The sequence below is a fragment of the Salvia splendens genome, chromosome 9 (genome assembly GCF_004379255.2).
Source record: "Salvia splendens isolate huo1 chromosome 9, SspV2, whole genome shotgun sequence".
NCBI classification, from domain to species: Eukaryota; Viridiplantae; Streptophyta; class Magnoliopsida; order Lamiales; family Lamiaceae; genus Salvia; species Salvia splendens.
In genome coordinates this window covers 22,478,830-22,493,391 of record NC_056040.1, presented here as the reverse complement: position 1 = coordinate 22,493,391, position 14,562 = coordinate 22,478,830, and the positions used below count along the sequence as shown (strand labels likewise).

At 35.1% G+C, this 14,562-nt stretch overlaps 1 protein-coding gene across 1 annotated transcript; it reads right to left on the bottom strand.

The window, feature by feature from the left end:
- Positions 1–146: 146 nt before the first annotated feature.
- Positions 147–4,409, bottom strand: LOC121748771 (probable inactive receptor kinase At5g10020). Its single transcript, XM_042143281.1, has 4 exons — positions 2,849–4,409; positions 1,651–2,559; positions 1,030–1,575; positions 147–956 (listed from the first exon to the last, which is right to left on the bottom strand). The coding sequence occupies exons 1-4, from the start codon at positions 3,756–3,758 to the stop codon at positions 382–384; spliced, it is 2,940 nt and encodes a 979-aa protein (XP_041999215.1). The 5' UTR covers positions 3,759–4,409; the 3' UTR covers positions 147–381.
- Positions 4,410–14,562: the final 10,153 nt, after the last annotated feature.

The window sequence follows — 14,562 nt, the reverse complement described above, 5'->3', positions numbered from 1 at the left end:
TTGGGCGGCTGCATTAGATCGCCCAGCGAACCGCCCAGCGCCGGCGCTCGGCTGGGCGGTCGCTGGGCGCCTATTGTGGATGGCCTAACAAGGAACGGAGGGAGTACAATTTTCGATATCAAAAATTAAAAGAATAAATAGATATCTAGTTAGTTACTATTTTAATTTTCGAATTATTGAGCTTTGATATAAGGGTACAATACAATGCATTTAGAAATGAAATGAATGGTCTACAAACAATATACAAGAATAAATTTTGATCCCTCTTCAATGCTAATCTCACTTATGCTCCTTAGCCCAACTGAATAATGAATATCAGCTACACGAGTACTAACAAATTGTGATTAATCCAACTTCAAAACACAACCATGTCTCTGATCTCTAGGCCACCACCATCGAAGAAAGCTCTTCGAAAACCATCTTCATGTCGGGCCGTTCAGCAGCCGGAAGGGTGCATTTCAGAGCAACATGAAGCATGTCGTCAAGAGTTTTCGGGAGATGGTTCTCCGCTCCCAAAATATGCGAGTCAAAGCACTCAACAGCCCGATTCTCCACAGCCATGAAGCTCACCCATTCCGCCAGATCAACCACTTCAGGGTTTCCAGGGACACTTCTCCCGGTCAAGAGTTCCAGCAGAATAACACCAAAAGCATATACATCACTCTTCATCGAGGGGCAAGGTTTGCTCGTGCTAGTGAATTCAGGTGGCAGGTATCCTAGAGCGCCTGCATTCAGCACCTGCTCAGCTGTGCCTGCTGCTGTCAGCAGCCGGTGCAGGCTGTAGTCAGTCAAGACCGCGTTTTTATTGGGAAGTTCGATCAGGATGTTGGTGGATTTCAGGTTGCCATGAGGTATGGCACTCTCTGTGTGGAGGTGAGTGAGGCAGCATGCCACATTGATCGAGATCTTCAGCCTTTCGTCTAGAGACAGAGGAGGGAGTGTTTGGGGAGCTGTTCCTGAAATGTTAAACAACGCATTATAGATTCAAGAGTTTAGCTGCATTTTCATGAAAGGGAGATTTTTTTTTACCGTGAAGATAGAGTGCCAAACAAGGAGCATCGACGTAGTTGGATATGATCAGCTTCTCATGCTCCTTTGGACCCCAGTAGAAACCCTGCAGAGAAACCAAATTTGGATGCCGTATACTGCCAAGCTTCTTCGCTTCTCGAGCAAACTCTTTTCTTTTTTTCGCTATTCCTTCTTTTAGCAGTTTCACTGCCAGGACATGGCCTGAAGAAAGCACGGCCTTGTAGAGTGTCCCGTGGCAGCTCATTCCCACAGGCTCTGCAGGCGCGGATGATAGCTCCTCGGAGCTGAACTTTAAGGAGCTGTCAAAAAGATGGAGGTCTCCTGCCAGTTTCTCCGGTGAACAGACCCTCAGTGCACTTGGATGCTCAGATAGTTGCTGGAGTTTTCCAGGCGACGAGTCACCAGATGATGCCATTGTTGCAGGAGAAGCCACCAATTCAGTTTTCCTTGTTGATTCTGGATTATCAAGATTCTTCAATCCTTGGTGCAGAGCGGATAAGTTGGCTTGTTGCTGCGTACCCGATTCTACTGAAGTTGAGGATAACACTGTAAAAAATACTTACAAGTTATAAACCACATACAGTTTCAAGAGAATGATGACGAATCACGGTTAGAGAATACCTTTCTTCCCACCAGTTTCTGTTGAGGCCGACTTATTTCTTTCACGGTGGACTCTCCAATAAATCATCACAGTTAGTATGGCTACCACCAACGCACCACCTACAAGGCCTGCAATAAGGGCAGCTCTGATCGCAGAACTCATGCGAGAACCATGGCCCCTCATACTTAGGCTGTCGCCACCTTTTGGTGACGAAGCAGCCTCATTTGGGACAACAAGCAACATGTTTCCAGGATGGAATGATGAAGATGGGAATCTCTGCAAGCTTTGAGGAACAACTCCAGAAAGATTATTGTAAGAAACGTTGAATACTGTCATTGTGTTTGGGAGGTCATCAGGGATGGCGCCTTCAAGAAGGTTGTTAGACAGGTCAAGATACACCATGGTACTGAACCTGCCCAACTCAGGTGGCAGTTGTCCTGTAAAGGAATTGTGCGATAGATCGAGAGATAGCAGGCTGTAATTCTGTGGGGTCAGTCCATCCGTAGGTACCGCCCCAGAAAAATTGTTCCAGGACAGGTTGATGTCAATCAGTTTGGTCGAGATAAACAGGCTAGGAAGCGAACCACTCAGCGTGTTGAAGCTAACATCAACCACTCGTAGCTCAGGATATGTGGCAAGCACAGGTGGAAGAAGGCCTTCCAACGAGTTGTTGGAAATTCTGAATGAAGTGAGCCTCAAGAACTGAGACGTTTGATTTGGAAAGGATCCGGTCAGGTGATTGGAGCTTAAATCTAGAACTTCGACATAGTTTCCCCAACTCTGAGCTCTCGAGAAGTTCCCTGAGAACATATTGTTACTGAGATCTATGACAGCACAATGTGCAATCCTCAAAGGCAAGGGCCCAGAAAGGCTATTAGAGGATAGGTTTAGATATCTCAGATTCAGAGAGGTTATACTTTCAATAGGACCTGCAGAAAAGCATATTTAAACAGTTTAGATTTGAATCAAATTATTGAGAACTAAAGCACAGAACTTTAGTCATGCTGATTAGTAATACAAGCCCCTAAAAGCTCCTGCACTTTCCTAAAAGCATCTTTTCTTTGGAAACACTTTTCTAAATGTGACTTTCATGACAAAAATCCAACTCAACTTTATGAAAAAAGTAAAGGAAAACAAAGCTATCTAATTTCTTGACCTCATCAGATTAAGGTAAAAGTTCATCTTCAACAGAAAGAATGATTCCAAAAATCTACATACCTTCAAGCTGGTTATGGCTAAGGTCCAACTCAGACAAGACCATTGAGCTCCCTTGCAAGAGGCCCCCAGGCAATGATCCCGACAACTGGTTGCCGCCAAGTCTGAGAACTCGGAGAGAGACTACAAGACTGAAAGAAGGTATTTTTCCAGTTATACGATTATCACTGGCATCAAGAAACTCTAGGCTGTCCAAGTATGGTATCCCATCATGAGGGAAGAACAGCTCCCCTGTCAAGTTATTACAACTAACATTGAGGTGGCTAACCGATGACATGAAATCGGGATCAGCAGTTCCCAAATCCAACGGCCCCGAGAAACTATTGCAGCTGAGATCAACGTACACCACACTACCTCCTAACTGGCCCAAAAGGCTCATCACTTCACCCGCAAAGGCATTAGAATGGAGATCTAAGTACTTGAGTTTCTTCAAATTAGCAAAACCAGAGGAGATTTCCCCTTCCATTTTGTTCAATGAGATGTTAACAAGTGCCAGGTTTTCTAAACTTGTCAACTGATGAGGGAGTGAGCCAGTAAACAGATTGCTGGAAAGATCCAAATTCTGTAGGGATTCAAGCAGACCGACATCACTTGTGAGAGTTCCGGTGAAGTGATTGTTGGATAGCGATAGATTTTGGAGCATCCGGAGACGGGAAACTGTAAGGAAACTGAATTCTCCGGCTAGGCCTAAATGGTTGAGTGATATTGAAGTGACATGGCCAGTGCTACAGGTGATGCCAAACCAGTTCTTGGGGCAACCATCTGATTCTAATGAGTTGGAATCCCATGAAACAAAATCTTTTGTTAAGGTGTCTGTCTGAATTCCCTTTTTGAGTTCTAAAAGCGCATCAACCTCTGATTCTCCTATTGCTACTTCTACTAGGAATACTAAAACAAACCAGATCAACTGCATTATTGGTGTTGAAGCTATGAATACACAAAATTGAGAGAAGGGAATGCACAAGATCACAACTTTCACAAAAAAATGGCAAAAGAAATTCAAGAATCTGAGCAACAGATAATGAAATCTAAAAGCAAAAGCACATTATAGCAGAAAATGCAATCACTCCAGCACATGACAACAATTCCAACTAAAAGAGGTGTTTATTGTCATGAGAGTGAAAGGGGCCTACATCTCAAGAAGAGAAGTGAGACTGATACTACCATCATTCAAGACTAATTGCAGCATGATGAATTAAAATAAACCCTCGATTTAATTTATTAATGGGAGGAAGAAATGAAATGAAAGCCCTTTTCTTTCACAATAATAGAGAATAACTGCAGAAAGAGGGTAGCGTGGAGCATTTAAGAGAATGAAAGTGACAAGAGTACAGCAATGGCCAGCTTCTCAAGGGCAGTGGTCAATAGCACCAACATTTAGAGAGAGAAAGCGAGGGGAGAGAAGTGGGAATTTGCTAAGTAAACTCTCACTGAGTGCTGCACGACACTTGTCTCTGTCTCTCTCCCACTCTCATCGCTGTGTGTTTGTTCTGGCATAGTTGTTGGGGTATGGTAGATAGATTCAATTCAAGAAAACAAAAAATGGATGGGTCAGATACAAATGGGTGTTGTCGCACTAGTGTAAAAATGTGATTTTTAACCAATCTCCATTACAATAAGACAAAATCTATTTGCCCCACTAAACTAATTAAGAATTCTTGCAGACTGGGAATTCACTTTTTAAACTGCCCCATTAGTTAGTGTCTTAGTGATGGGATGGGATGGGATGGGATGGGATGGGATCTTAATAAAAGTCGAGGGAACATCATTTTTGGTCCACGAACTTTGTCAAAGTATCATTTTAGGTCCGTGAACTTTGAAAATATCATTCTAGGTCCGTGAACTTTGAGTTAGTATCATTTGAGATACTTTTTACTATTTCCAAGTTTTTTTGGATGAAAATACACTCAATACCTTAAATGTATATATTTTTAATAAATTTATCATATATTCATATTTTTTATAAATATCTTTACAATATATTTTTGACAAATTTTCTAAATATAATTTGACCTTAAATATTATCACTTAATTTTGTGACATGCAAGTAAAATTGCTTCTTCAATTTTTTATATTAATTTTTTTTAAAAATTGAATAAAGAACTTTCTTTAATAATAAAAATTGAATAAAGATCTTTTTATAAATATCTTTATAATATATTTTTGACAAATTTTCTATATATAATTTGACCTTCAATATTATCATTTAATTTTGTGACATGCAAGAAAAGATCTTTATTCAATTTTTTATTATTAAAGAAAAGTTCTTTATTCAATTTAAAAAAAATTAATATAAAAAATTGAAGAAGCAATTTTACTTGCATGTCACAAAATTAAGTGATAATATTTAAGGTCAAATTATATTTAGAAAATTTGTCAAAAATATATTGTAAAGATATTTATAAAAAATTATGAGTATATGATAAATTTATTAAAAATATATACACTTTAAGTATCGAGGGTATTTTCGTCCAAAAAAATTTGGAAATAGTAAAAAGTACCTCAAATGATACTAACTTAAAGTTCACGGACCTAAAATGATATTTTCAAAGTTCGCGGACTTAAAATGATACTTTGGCAAAGTTCGTGGACCAAAAATGATGTTCCCTCATAAAAGTCTAGATTATGCTATACACAAATTGGGATTTCATGGTGTTTATATCTTTGTGTGTATTCCACTTTTTTATATACTCAAGTTTATGCCGGCGGAATCATGTATAGAATCATTTTCACTATTGGAAAATATTTTTGTTCTTTTCACTTTTTCAATTTTAAAAGCAAACTATTGACTCTAAATCCACTGTATGTTTCGTTTAGATTTTGATTTTAGTCAATTTCTCACTTTTTATTTTCTTTTGTTTTCTTTTTTTTTTCTTATTCTTCTTTCTACTTTTTTTCCCAAATATACATTTTGAATCTAATTAATTCTTTTAAAAAAAAGTAAATTATCGAAAAAATCACGAAATTTGATTGAATATGCTCAATTCCACAAATTTCAGAGTCAGCATAACTTTGACAATTTTTTGAATTGTCCCATAACGGTTTTGGGAGAAATAATGTCTGATGTGATAGTTGAAAAATTATGATTTTAACAAAACATCAAACCACTTACACAACGTCATTTTGTATGTCTAAAAAAATATCGTTTTATAAGACTATTCATTTTTCATTTTTCATTTTTATACTCTTTTCTTCTTTACCAGTGAAAACTTTACCCCAGGCTCCAACTAGGGGCAGACTGCAGAGTTAGGAATTGATTTGAGGAGACACAAGAAAATACATTATCAACAAATTCTAAAGTATTGGAAATGGGCATTTAATTAATAATTTGAATAAATTATTAATACAAAAAGATTAAGATTTGTCAAATCTAAAAGATTAAGTGATATACGAAAAAAATTATTACTACAACTTAAAAGTATTGTCAAATCTAAAATTTGTGGATCCCAAATACTTCCATATACATATTTTACATAATCAAGTCAATTTTATCAAGATCTTAATTAATACTCGATCCTATATTAGTACTCCATCCATTCCAAGATAAGCGAAACACTTTTTGGGCACGGAATTTAAGGAATTGATATTTAAAGAGTTAAAGTAGATAGTAAAACATAAGAGAGAAAAATAGGAAGTAAAAAGAGAATACAGTAGGTGGGGAATAAAGTAAAATGGATAATTTTTTGCTAAAAAAAGAAATGACTCACTTATAATGGGACATTCCAAAAAAATATGACTCGCTTGGGAGTATAATATAGGGGCAACAATGTACATATACAATATTCAAAATTAAAAATAAAATATAATGTAAAACTACTACTTAAGATAATACCATAATATCAAAAAATCATTTCCCTTATTCATTTAAATCAACCTTCAGACTGGTAAAATAATACTACTATGAATGCAACACTTTGATATAGGCCTAAATTTTCTAATAAGAAGACCTAAATTAAAAAGGCCCAAGTAAATGGGCATGGACTTCAGTTTAAATAATCAAGCCCTAAACTTCAATAAAAATAATTATTTCCTGAAATCACACTGATGCCGAATTACCGACATGAATGGATTCAATTAGGATTAAGATTTAATTCCATAGCTATCGTAATATTTGCTTCAATGATTATACGGGATTTGTTATTCCATAACAATCATTTATTTATTTTCACGTTTGGATTGGATTTGTTACTCCATAATTATGGTTTATTTATTTCCATATTTATGTTGAGTATAGAAACATGACTGTTTTTCGATATTTTACATTGTGAATCAATTTATAAATATAAATTAACTTAAAATAAATTATATTTCCATAACAGTATATGAAAATATTAAAATTTTAAATTAAATAAATTACATATTTTTCATATTCAAACTTACCCTAACCCTAATTTAATAATTTCGAATCAAGCATGAAATTATATAAAAATTTGTTATAAATTTTTCATCACTTCTTGTGTGTTGCTATATACTAATTCTGATATAACTAATTAATTTTTAATACTATAATTCAGTGAAAATTGATACATTTAACTTTACTCTTGTCATTTATTCAACCCATCTCCGCCAGTTGCAGCGCCGCCGCCTTCTAGACCCGTCAGTCTCTTCCACAATCCCCGACAAGGTAAATTATTTCCATCAAGTCAATTTGTTTTACCTTTTTTCAATTTTGTACCGCATTATTTGTGAATGCAGAGCTAAGGGCATCTCCAATAGCACTGGACGTCAAATAGCCATCAAATAGCCTTCACACTGCCACATCATCAGCACTACAATTCTCCTGCCACATCAGCTTGCCACATCAACTGGACATCAAATAGCTCTCACATAGCCTTCACACTACCTATCCACATCACTAATAACAATTATATAATTTAATTTACACTCGTATCAACATACGGAATTTAATTTACGAGACAAATACGGGAAATTCGAATAATACTATTAAAATTTAGAAAGTACATTAATTTAAAAAAAAGTACAATAATTTAAAAAAAATACAAAAATTAAAAAGTACAATTAAAAAAGTACAATATTTCTATATGGAAACATAAAACATTCAAGGATGTCTCTATAAAAGAGAGACAACCTAGAATGATTTTTGTCCCACATCGAATGTGAAACATAAAACATTCAAAGATATCTCTATAAAAGAGAGACAACCTAGAATGATTTTTGTCCCACATCAAATGTGAAATATAAAACATTCAAGGATGTCTCTATTAAAGAGAGACAGCCTAGAATGATTTTTGTCCCACATCGAATGTGAAACATAAAACATTCAAGGATGTCTCTATAAAAGAGAGACAACCTAGAATGATTTTTGTCCCACATCGAATGTGAAACATAAAACATTCAAGGATGTCTCTATAAAAGAGAGACTACCTAGAGTGGTTTTTGTCCCACATCGAATGTGGAACATAAAACATTCAAGGATGTCTCCATAAAAGAGAGACTACCTAGAGTGGTTTTTGTCCCACATCGAATGTGGAACATAAAACATTCAAGGATATCTCTATAAAAGAGAGACAACCTAGAATGGTTTCATAATTCGCAAGCCCATTAAATATATATGGGCTATTACGAATTTCTTGTATAAATTTATTTGTAAAAATTGTTTTTAAATATTAAAAACAATTTTTATAAATAAATAGTATTTTTAAAATTTTTTTTTAAATTCGAATTTTTAAAATTCGAATTAAAAAAAAATTTAAATCCGACGCCGGTTTGGCGCCGATCCGGGACGCACAATGGCGCCCGTGAGGATCGGCGTCGGAACCGGCGTCAGCGCGGGAATCGGCATGGCGACGCCGATTTTGACGCCGATTTCGCCGACGCCGGTTCCAATGGTTCGGCGTCAAACCGGCGTCGGCAAAAAATCGGCGTCGCGGTGGTGACGCCGGTTATTGGAGATGCTCTAAGAGCATCCGCAACGGCGCCCGTCCTGGCGGACGTCCGACCGGCGTGCCGGACGTCCGCGCGGGACGTCAGCCATTGTGTAAGGGTGACGCGGATACGGACGTCCGCTGCGGACACAGGAGTTCCACGGCGTTCCCGGGACGTCTGTCGCGACGTCCTTGCGGACGTCCGCCATTGCGTTGACCCCCACGGACGACCCGATTATTTGATTTTTTTTTTCGAAAATTCTATAAATACGGCATGAAACGAAACATCGCGTCTCTTCACGAAGCATTGCGCCTCTTCCATTTCTTAACTGAATTTAACAGCTTTTTAAAGAGTTTCAAAAATTGGAAATTAGTCCTTCGACTATCAGAAATTATATTTTCGGATGAATTTTCTATATAGCTCAACCCCAGCCAGGGGCTCTGCCCCTTGGACCCTGCAACTCGGAGGCGCTGCCCCCGAACCCACGTCTAATCACAATGAATTCAAACAAGTGTGCACTCTGCACTTCCAAACTTATATGGTGTCTCATTATGATAATATTGATCAATCAAGTTAATCCAATTACACTAAAATAACCAACAGTATATCTCTCTAAATACTTTTCTTTCGAAGATAAATACTTTTAATGATTATGTATGTTTTTTTTAAATAAAGTGGTTGCAATTTCTCCGTTTTTGTGTCGAAATTTTAATTCCGTAAATTGTTTAATTTGATGAATTTGTGAATTTTTATTATTGTGGGAAGTCCGTCGGGATGTCCGCCACTGTGCAATGGGAAATCCTTATGACGTGGCAGTGCAGTGGGAAGTCGTGGCACGAGGTGTTTTTGGGATGTCCGCGGGGATGTCCCCAGGGATATCCGCACCACTGCGGATGCCCTAAATGTGTTTTGCTTTTGCATATGCGTATGTGTTTTGCTTTTCGGATCTTTCCATTAGCAGTAGCTCCGAATTGATTAGGGTTTAGTGTTGGATAGATTTCTGCACTTACTCTTATTTTATTTCGTTTAATTTCTTATAAAAATATTGCCTTTATCCATGGCGGAGACAAATTTTAGTACTAGTACTACTTACTAATTTTTTTTGGATGGGTAAATGATATTTAAATTTAAAGGCTGTGTCACGGAGGACTCGAACCTGAACCTGAGACCAACTCACGCACAACAAATTATAGGGTTTACTATAGAACAGTAGAAGAGAGAGAGAGAAAAATAGTAGACTATGAATTTTGGTTGTTTAGATATAAAATAGTTGAAGACTGAAAGTATTTTGTTGTTAGATATAAGATCAAGAAGACTGCAAAAACTATTGATTATCCCAAATGGACCAAGTTTTCTTCGAATGCATGCCATCAGAAATCACATTAGACATCCTTTCCAGACTGCCGGCCCGAACCGCCACTTGCCGCAAGTTGGTTTGTAAGTCATGGCTCGATCTGCTCAGGACTCATGAGTTTGTCAAGTCTCATCTTTCTAAATCGGTCCCTTGTCTCGCTATATTTCTGGCCCGACCGGATTTGAGGCCATGTAAATTAATTGAATTTGTAAATGATCTCAGTGATGAGTATTGCTGGGATGTAATTAACTTAGACCACCCTTTTCATGGGCCATTGCTTGGTTCAGCTAATGGTTTGCTCTTACATTTACTTATGCAATCCAGTCACTCGTGAGCATATCATCACAATGGTTGATCCTCTACCTACATGGCCACTGCTACGATTCAGGAAGTATGGATTTGGAGTGAGCAAAATAAGTGGCCATTATAAGGTGGTTAGGATTTTCTGTAAAACACTGTGCCAAGTATACACTATAGGGACTAAATCGTGGAGAAGTATTGCTTGTGATAGATCGTCGGTGACACGTGATTCAAGAGGCTTATTTCTAAATGGAAATCTGCACTGGATGGAAAGTAATGGATCCTCTTGGGGAGCTTGTTGCCTTGATCTTGAAACAGATCTTTTTAGCTCCTTTTCGGCTCCTCCTTGTGCAATTTATGGCAATTATCTGTTTTAGAGTGCGAATTATGGTTATGCATCTAATTATGAGATTAATATCTGTTGATGAAGGAATATGGTGATGAGAAATCTTGGACAAAAAAATTTGTCCTCACAATCAATATTATTTATTTTTTTAGTTATTCACCTTATTATCATCAAAGTTTTGGAAGATAGTTCCATCTTGCTAGAATGGGGAGAGGAAGGGTGCACCGTATTATACAATACTAAAACTAATACAGTACTACTAAAGAAGTTGATATGCTTTATTCACGTATTGATAGTTTATGCATTACAACGCCCAGCTTTAATTTGTTCCTCTCAAGACTTTTGCAATGTAGAATGTAGGCTCGTTTTGATTTGTGAGTATAGAGCTCTGGTCACCAATGTAATTTATCTACTTTTTTTCATGACAAATGATTTATTCTTTTGCTAAGGATGTTGATTTTATTATACGTTTGTTTTGCCATGGATGTTGATTTATTCTTTCATGCAATGTAGTTTTCCATATATATAACAATGTTTTAATATAAAAACAGTAATATATTGTTGATTTAAATTGAAAGAGTTGGAAAGATGTTATTAAATCAAACCATGCATACCTATTATCAATAGACAATAAGAGACACATAATGACTAGTAAGTTCTTATATAGTTGCCGAATACAGAATTTGTCGATGCGATTTTGGGTACCAAAATATTATGATGTAATTCATTTTTTATTTTAAATTTTTAACTTTTGGTTTTCCATTTTCTTGTAATCACCATTAGCTTAATGATTGTTTAATTTTATGATTCTTCATATTCTAGCATCTTAGCATCGAGAGTCCACATTCGGTTTTGTATGTTTTTTTCATTGTCCATATTCAAATACTCCATCTTGTACAGGTGAGACATAGAATCAGATGTGACAGAGAATAAGAGATAAATATTGCATAAATGTTCTTCAATATTTTCCATACACTAAATCATTGGTTGGTGAAATTTCGTTTTCTATATTTTTCTGCTATAAAAATTCACTGTTCTCTTGTTTTCTCATAATTCCTCCGTCCCATAATAAATGTCACACTTTCCTTTTTAGTTTGTCGCACAAAAGATGTCACATTTCTATTTTTGAAAAAAAATTTCTCTCACATTAATATAAAAATTATATTTTCTCTCTTCATTTAACACACAAAACAAAACCTCCTAAAATCCCGTACCGTCCCACAAGTGTGACATCTTTTATGGGACGGAGGGAGTATATTCTGCGATCCCTAGACTTTAATTCATATCTACAGTTCGTGAGGAAAGTGCTCGACTTTATAGACATAGTATTATATTATGAAAAGAGCATATATGCAAGTTATTGGTTCTGTAAAATTATTCAGTGAACAACTTATAATGGAAGATTATTGATAATGGACGAAGAGAATATAAAATTTACATTAGGCATGCTTGTTTATGAAGCTATAGACCATTTCCAATCATACACTAAATCTTATTTTTAGTGTAGAATATTAATCATACTCCAAATCCAAAATTAATTTTTGCATTTTTCTACTGAACAACATCTATATAGGTCTACTGCAAAAAATTTTGTGAGACGTACACTCAAAAGTAATGTAAAATTTTAAGTTTGGAATTGTTAGAGTAAATTATTTGTAATATGACAACTTAAAAATGGATTTTAAGTTAAATGTAAATGGTTGGAGATACCCTTAGCGCAACGCAAATGATCAGACTAAATTTCCCTCTCTGACCAATCATATCAAGAACTTGTTACGCCATTTCCATCGTCCAAATTTTTTGGATTTGAGTAAGATAAAACCATAACCACTAAAATTGAATTATGGAGTAATAGGAAGGAATTATAAAGCCACCTTAGCCTTAAGGCAAATTACTAATCCACTTAAATTAATTGCACCAAGCTGCCTCTTAGACTTAATGATATAAAAAACACCCATTCTCCTCAAAAGTGCATATTTCTCGAGCAACTAACTACGTTGTATCAATAACTTAAAATGTTATCATTAGCAGTTGAGAAGCAAAAAAATGAAATATTTCTAAATAAATTGAATACTCCATCTTTTAATTAATTACTGCATTGCATGGCCCAAGCCTATAAACATGGTTTGGGCCGCAAATATATACTGATAAATGAAGGTGGCACTGTTTTTAATTAATGTATTTAATTCATTCTTAAAATTTCTTACTACCTGTGTTGAAATCTTAGGACTTTATTATCCCAGGTTTAGGATTAGGCCGAGAGAGATGGCAGGCCCATTAAAAAAATGTTGATTGCTCACATCATAAATATCATTGTTTGAAGGGGATAATACTCATTTAAATTTTCACTGATAGAGTATTTTAATTGAAATTTGTTGTGACTTTTATACTTTTTGTTATTATATTTTCAACAATTACATATTCCTTTTGTTCAAAAAAAAAGTAAGGACATTTAGAATGGTACGAGAATTAATGGATAACAAAATGAAAAAATAAACGTAATCTAATAATCCGGTAAATCATAACAAGATCATCCAATATTGTTGAAGTACGAAGAATATGTTCTAATTGTATCGTCATTTGATTGTTCTTGTTGTTGAGCTCTATTATGCAAAATGTGTCTTCTATCAGCTTGAAAATAAGCACGACTATGAGAATAAGTCTGTAGAGCTCAAGTTCATAGTCATTATTTTATTTTCTTCACTCGTTGTTTTGTGTTCTTGAGCCACCTTTTGAGTTTCACAAACTTAGCCATATGATCATTTGCTTTCTTAATACCTTCGTTTATTCACTCATTTTGTTTGAAACGTGTTTCAATTTATGTTTAAATTTTATTATAGTATGTTTAGTGAATATAAGTTATTTTTTGAATTTAAATTATATTGAATTAATAATTTCAGTGAAATTACTTCTTAAAGAGACTCATACTCAAAATGAGTTTGAGTTCGGTTAGTTTCGCTTTTTTGGCATTATTATTGTTCATTTCCTGAAGTACGTGAACCAAAATGAGTGACATTTATTAAAACAATGTGGATCGATTAATCTAAATTATAAATCTTTTAAATTTTTTGGTGAATGTGTGGGGATTTTTTCCCATTGGATGTACCTTGTTTCAAATAAAACAACAACAGCTAGGGTGACAGAAGGGAGAGAATGAGCAATTAAATAAAACCAGGCAATAAAATATTATTTCTAAGTGGAAGAAATTGGTAGCCACTATTACAATATTACTTAACATGCCTCTTTCTCATTAATATACACAAGGGTTGACTTGTACCATTCGACAGCAAGACACGTGTCACAAATGCTTGATAATTATAATTAATGTGATTATTTATGTTTTCTTAAATAATGTTAAAAGTGCTTGCCATGTATAGCCCTTTCGAAACTCAAAAGGGTACAAAGTTAAAAATATTAATTACAAGAAAACGGGAAGGAATAAGTGTAAAAGTTGTACAACTATTGCACTTTTTAGCAAAATTAAATGTTAGAATCCGTTCATTTCACTTGAATTTTACTCAATTTATTTAATTTAATTAGTTATGAGTAGCATTCATCGAATATATTCATTTCCAACAATTATACTGTCCATGTGACTTGTATATATAACATATTCAAATGAATATAAAAATTTTATTTTAGGAGTTCTAATGAATCTATTTCACAACAAGAAAAAATGAGACTTGCAGCCTGCAAGAAATAACAAAAAAATATATGTATCATTTTACGAAATAATATCCAGTAAAGAAAAAACTATCGTTATCTTTATAATTCATTTATATTAATATTCGAATATAATGACTTATGAGTAACAAATAGTAGTATATTTTT

Coding starts and splice junctions, on each gene's coding strand:
- LOC121748771 (XM_042143281.1), bottom strand. CDS start 3,758: ATGCAGTTGATCTGGTTTGTTTTAGTATTCCTAGTAGAAGTAGCAATA. Junction 2,560..2,848: donor TAGCCATAACCAGCTTGAAG/GTATGTAGATTT, acceptor GCTTTTCTGCAG/GTCCTATTGAAAGTATAACC. Junction 957..1,029: donor TTTGGCACTCTATCTTCACG/GTAAAAAAAAAT, acceptor TTAACATTTCAG/GAACAGCTCCCCAAACACTC.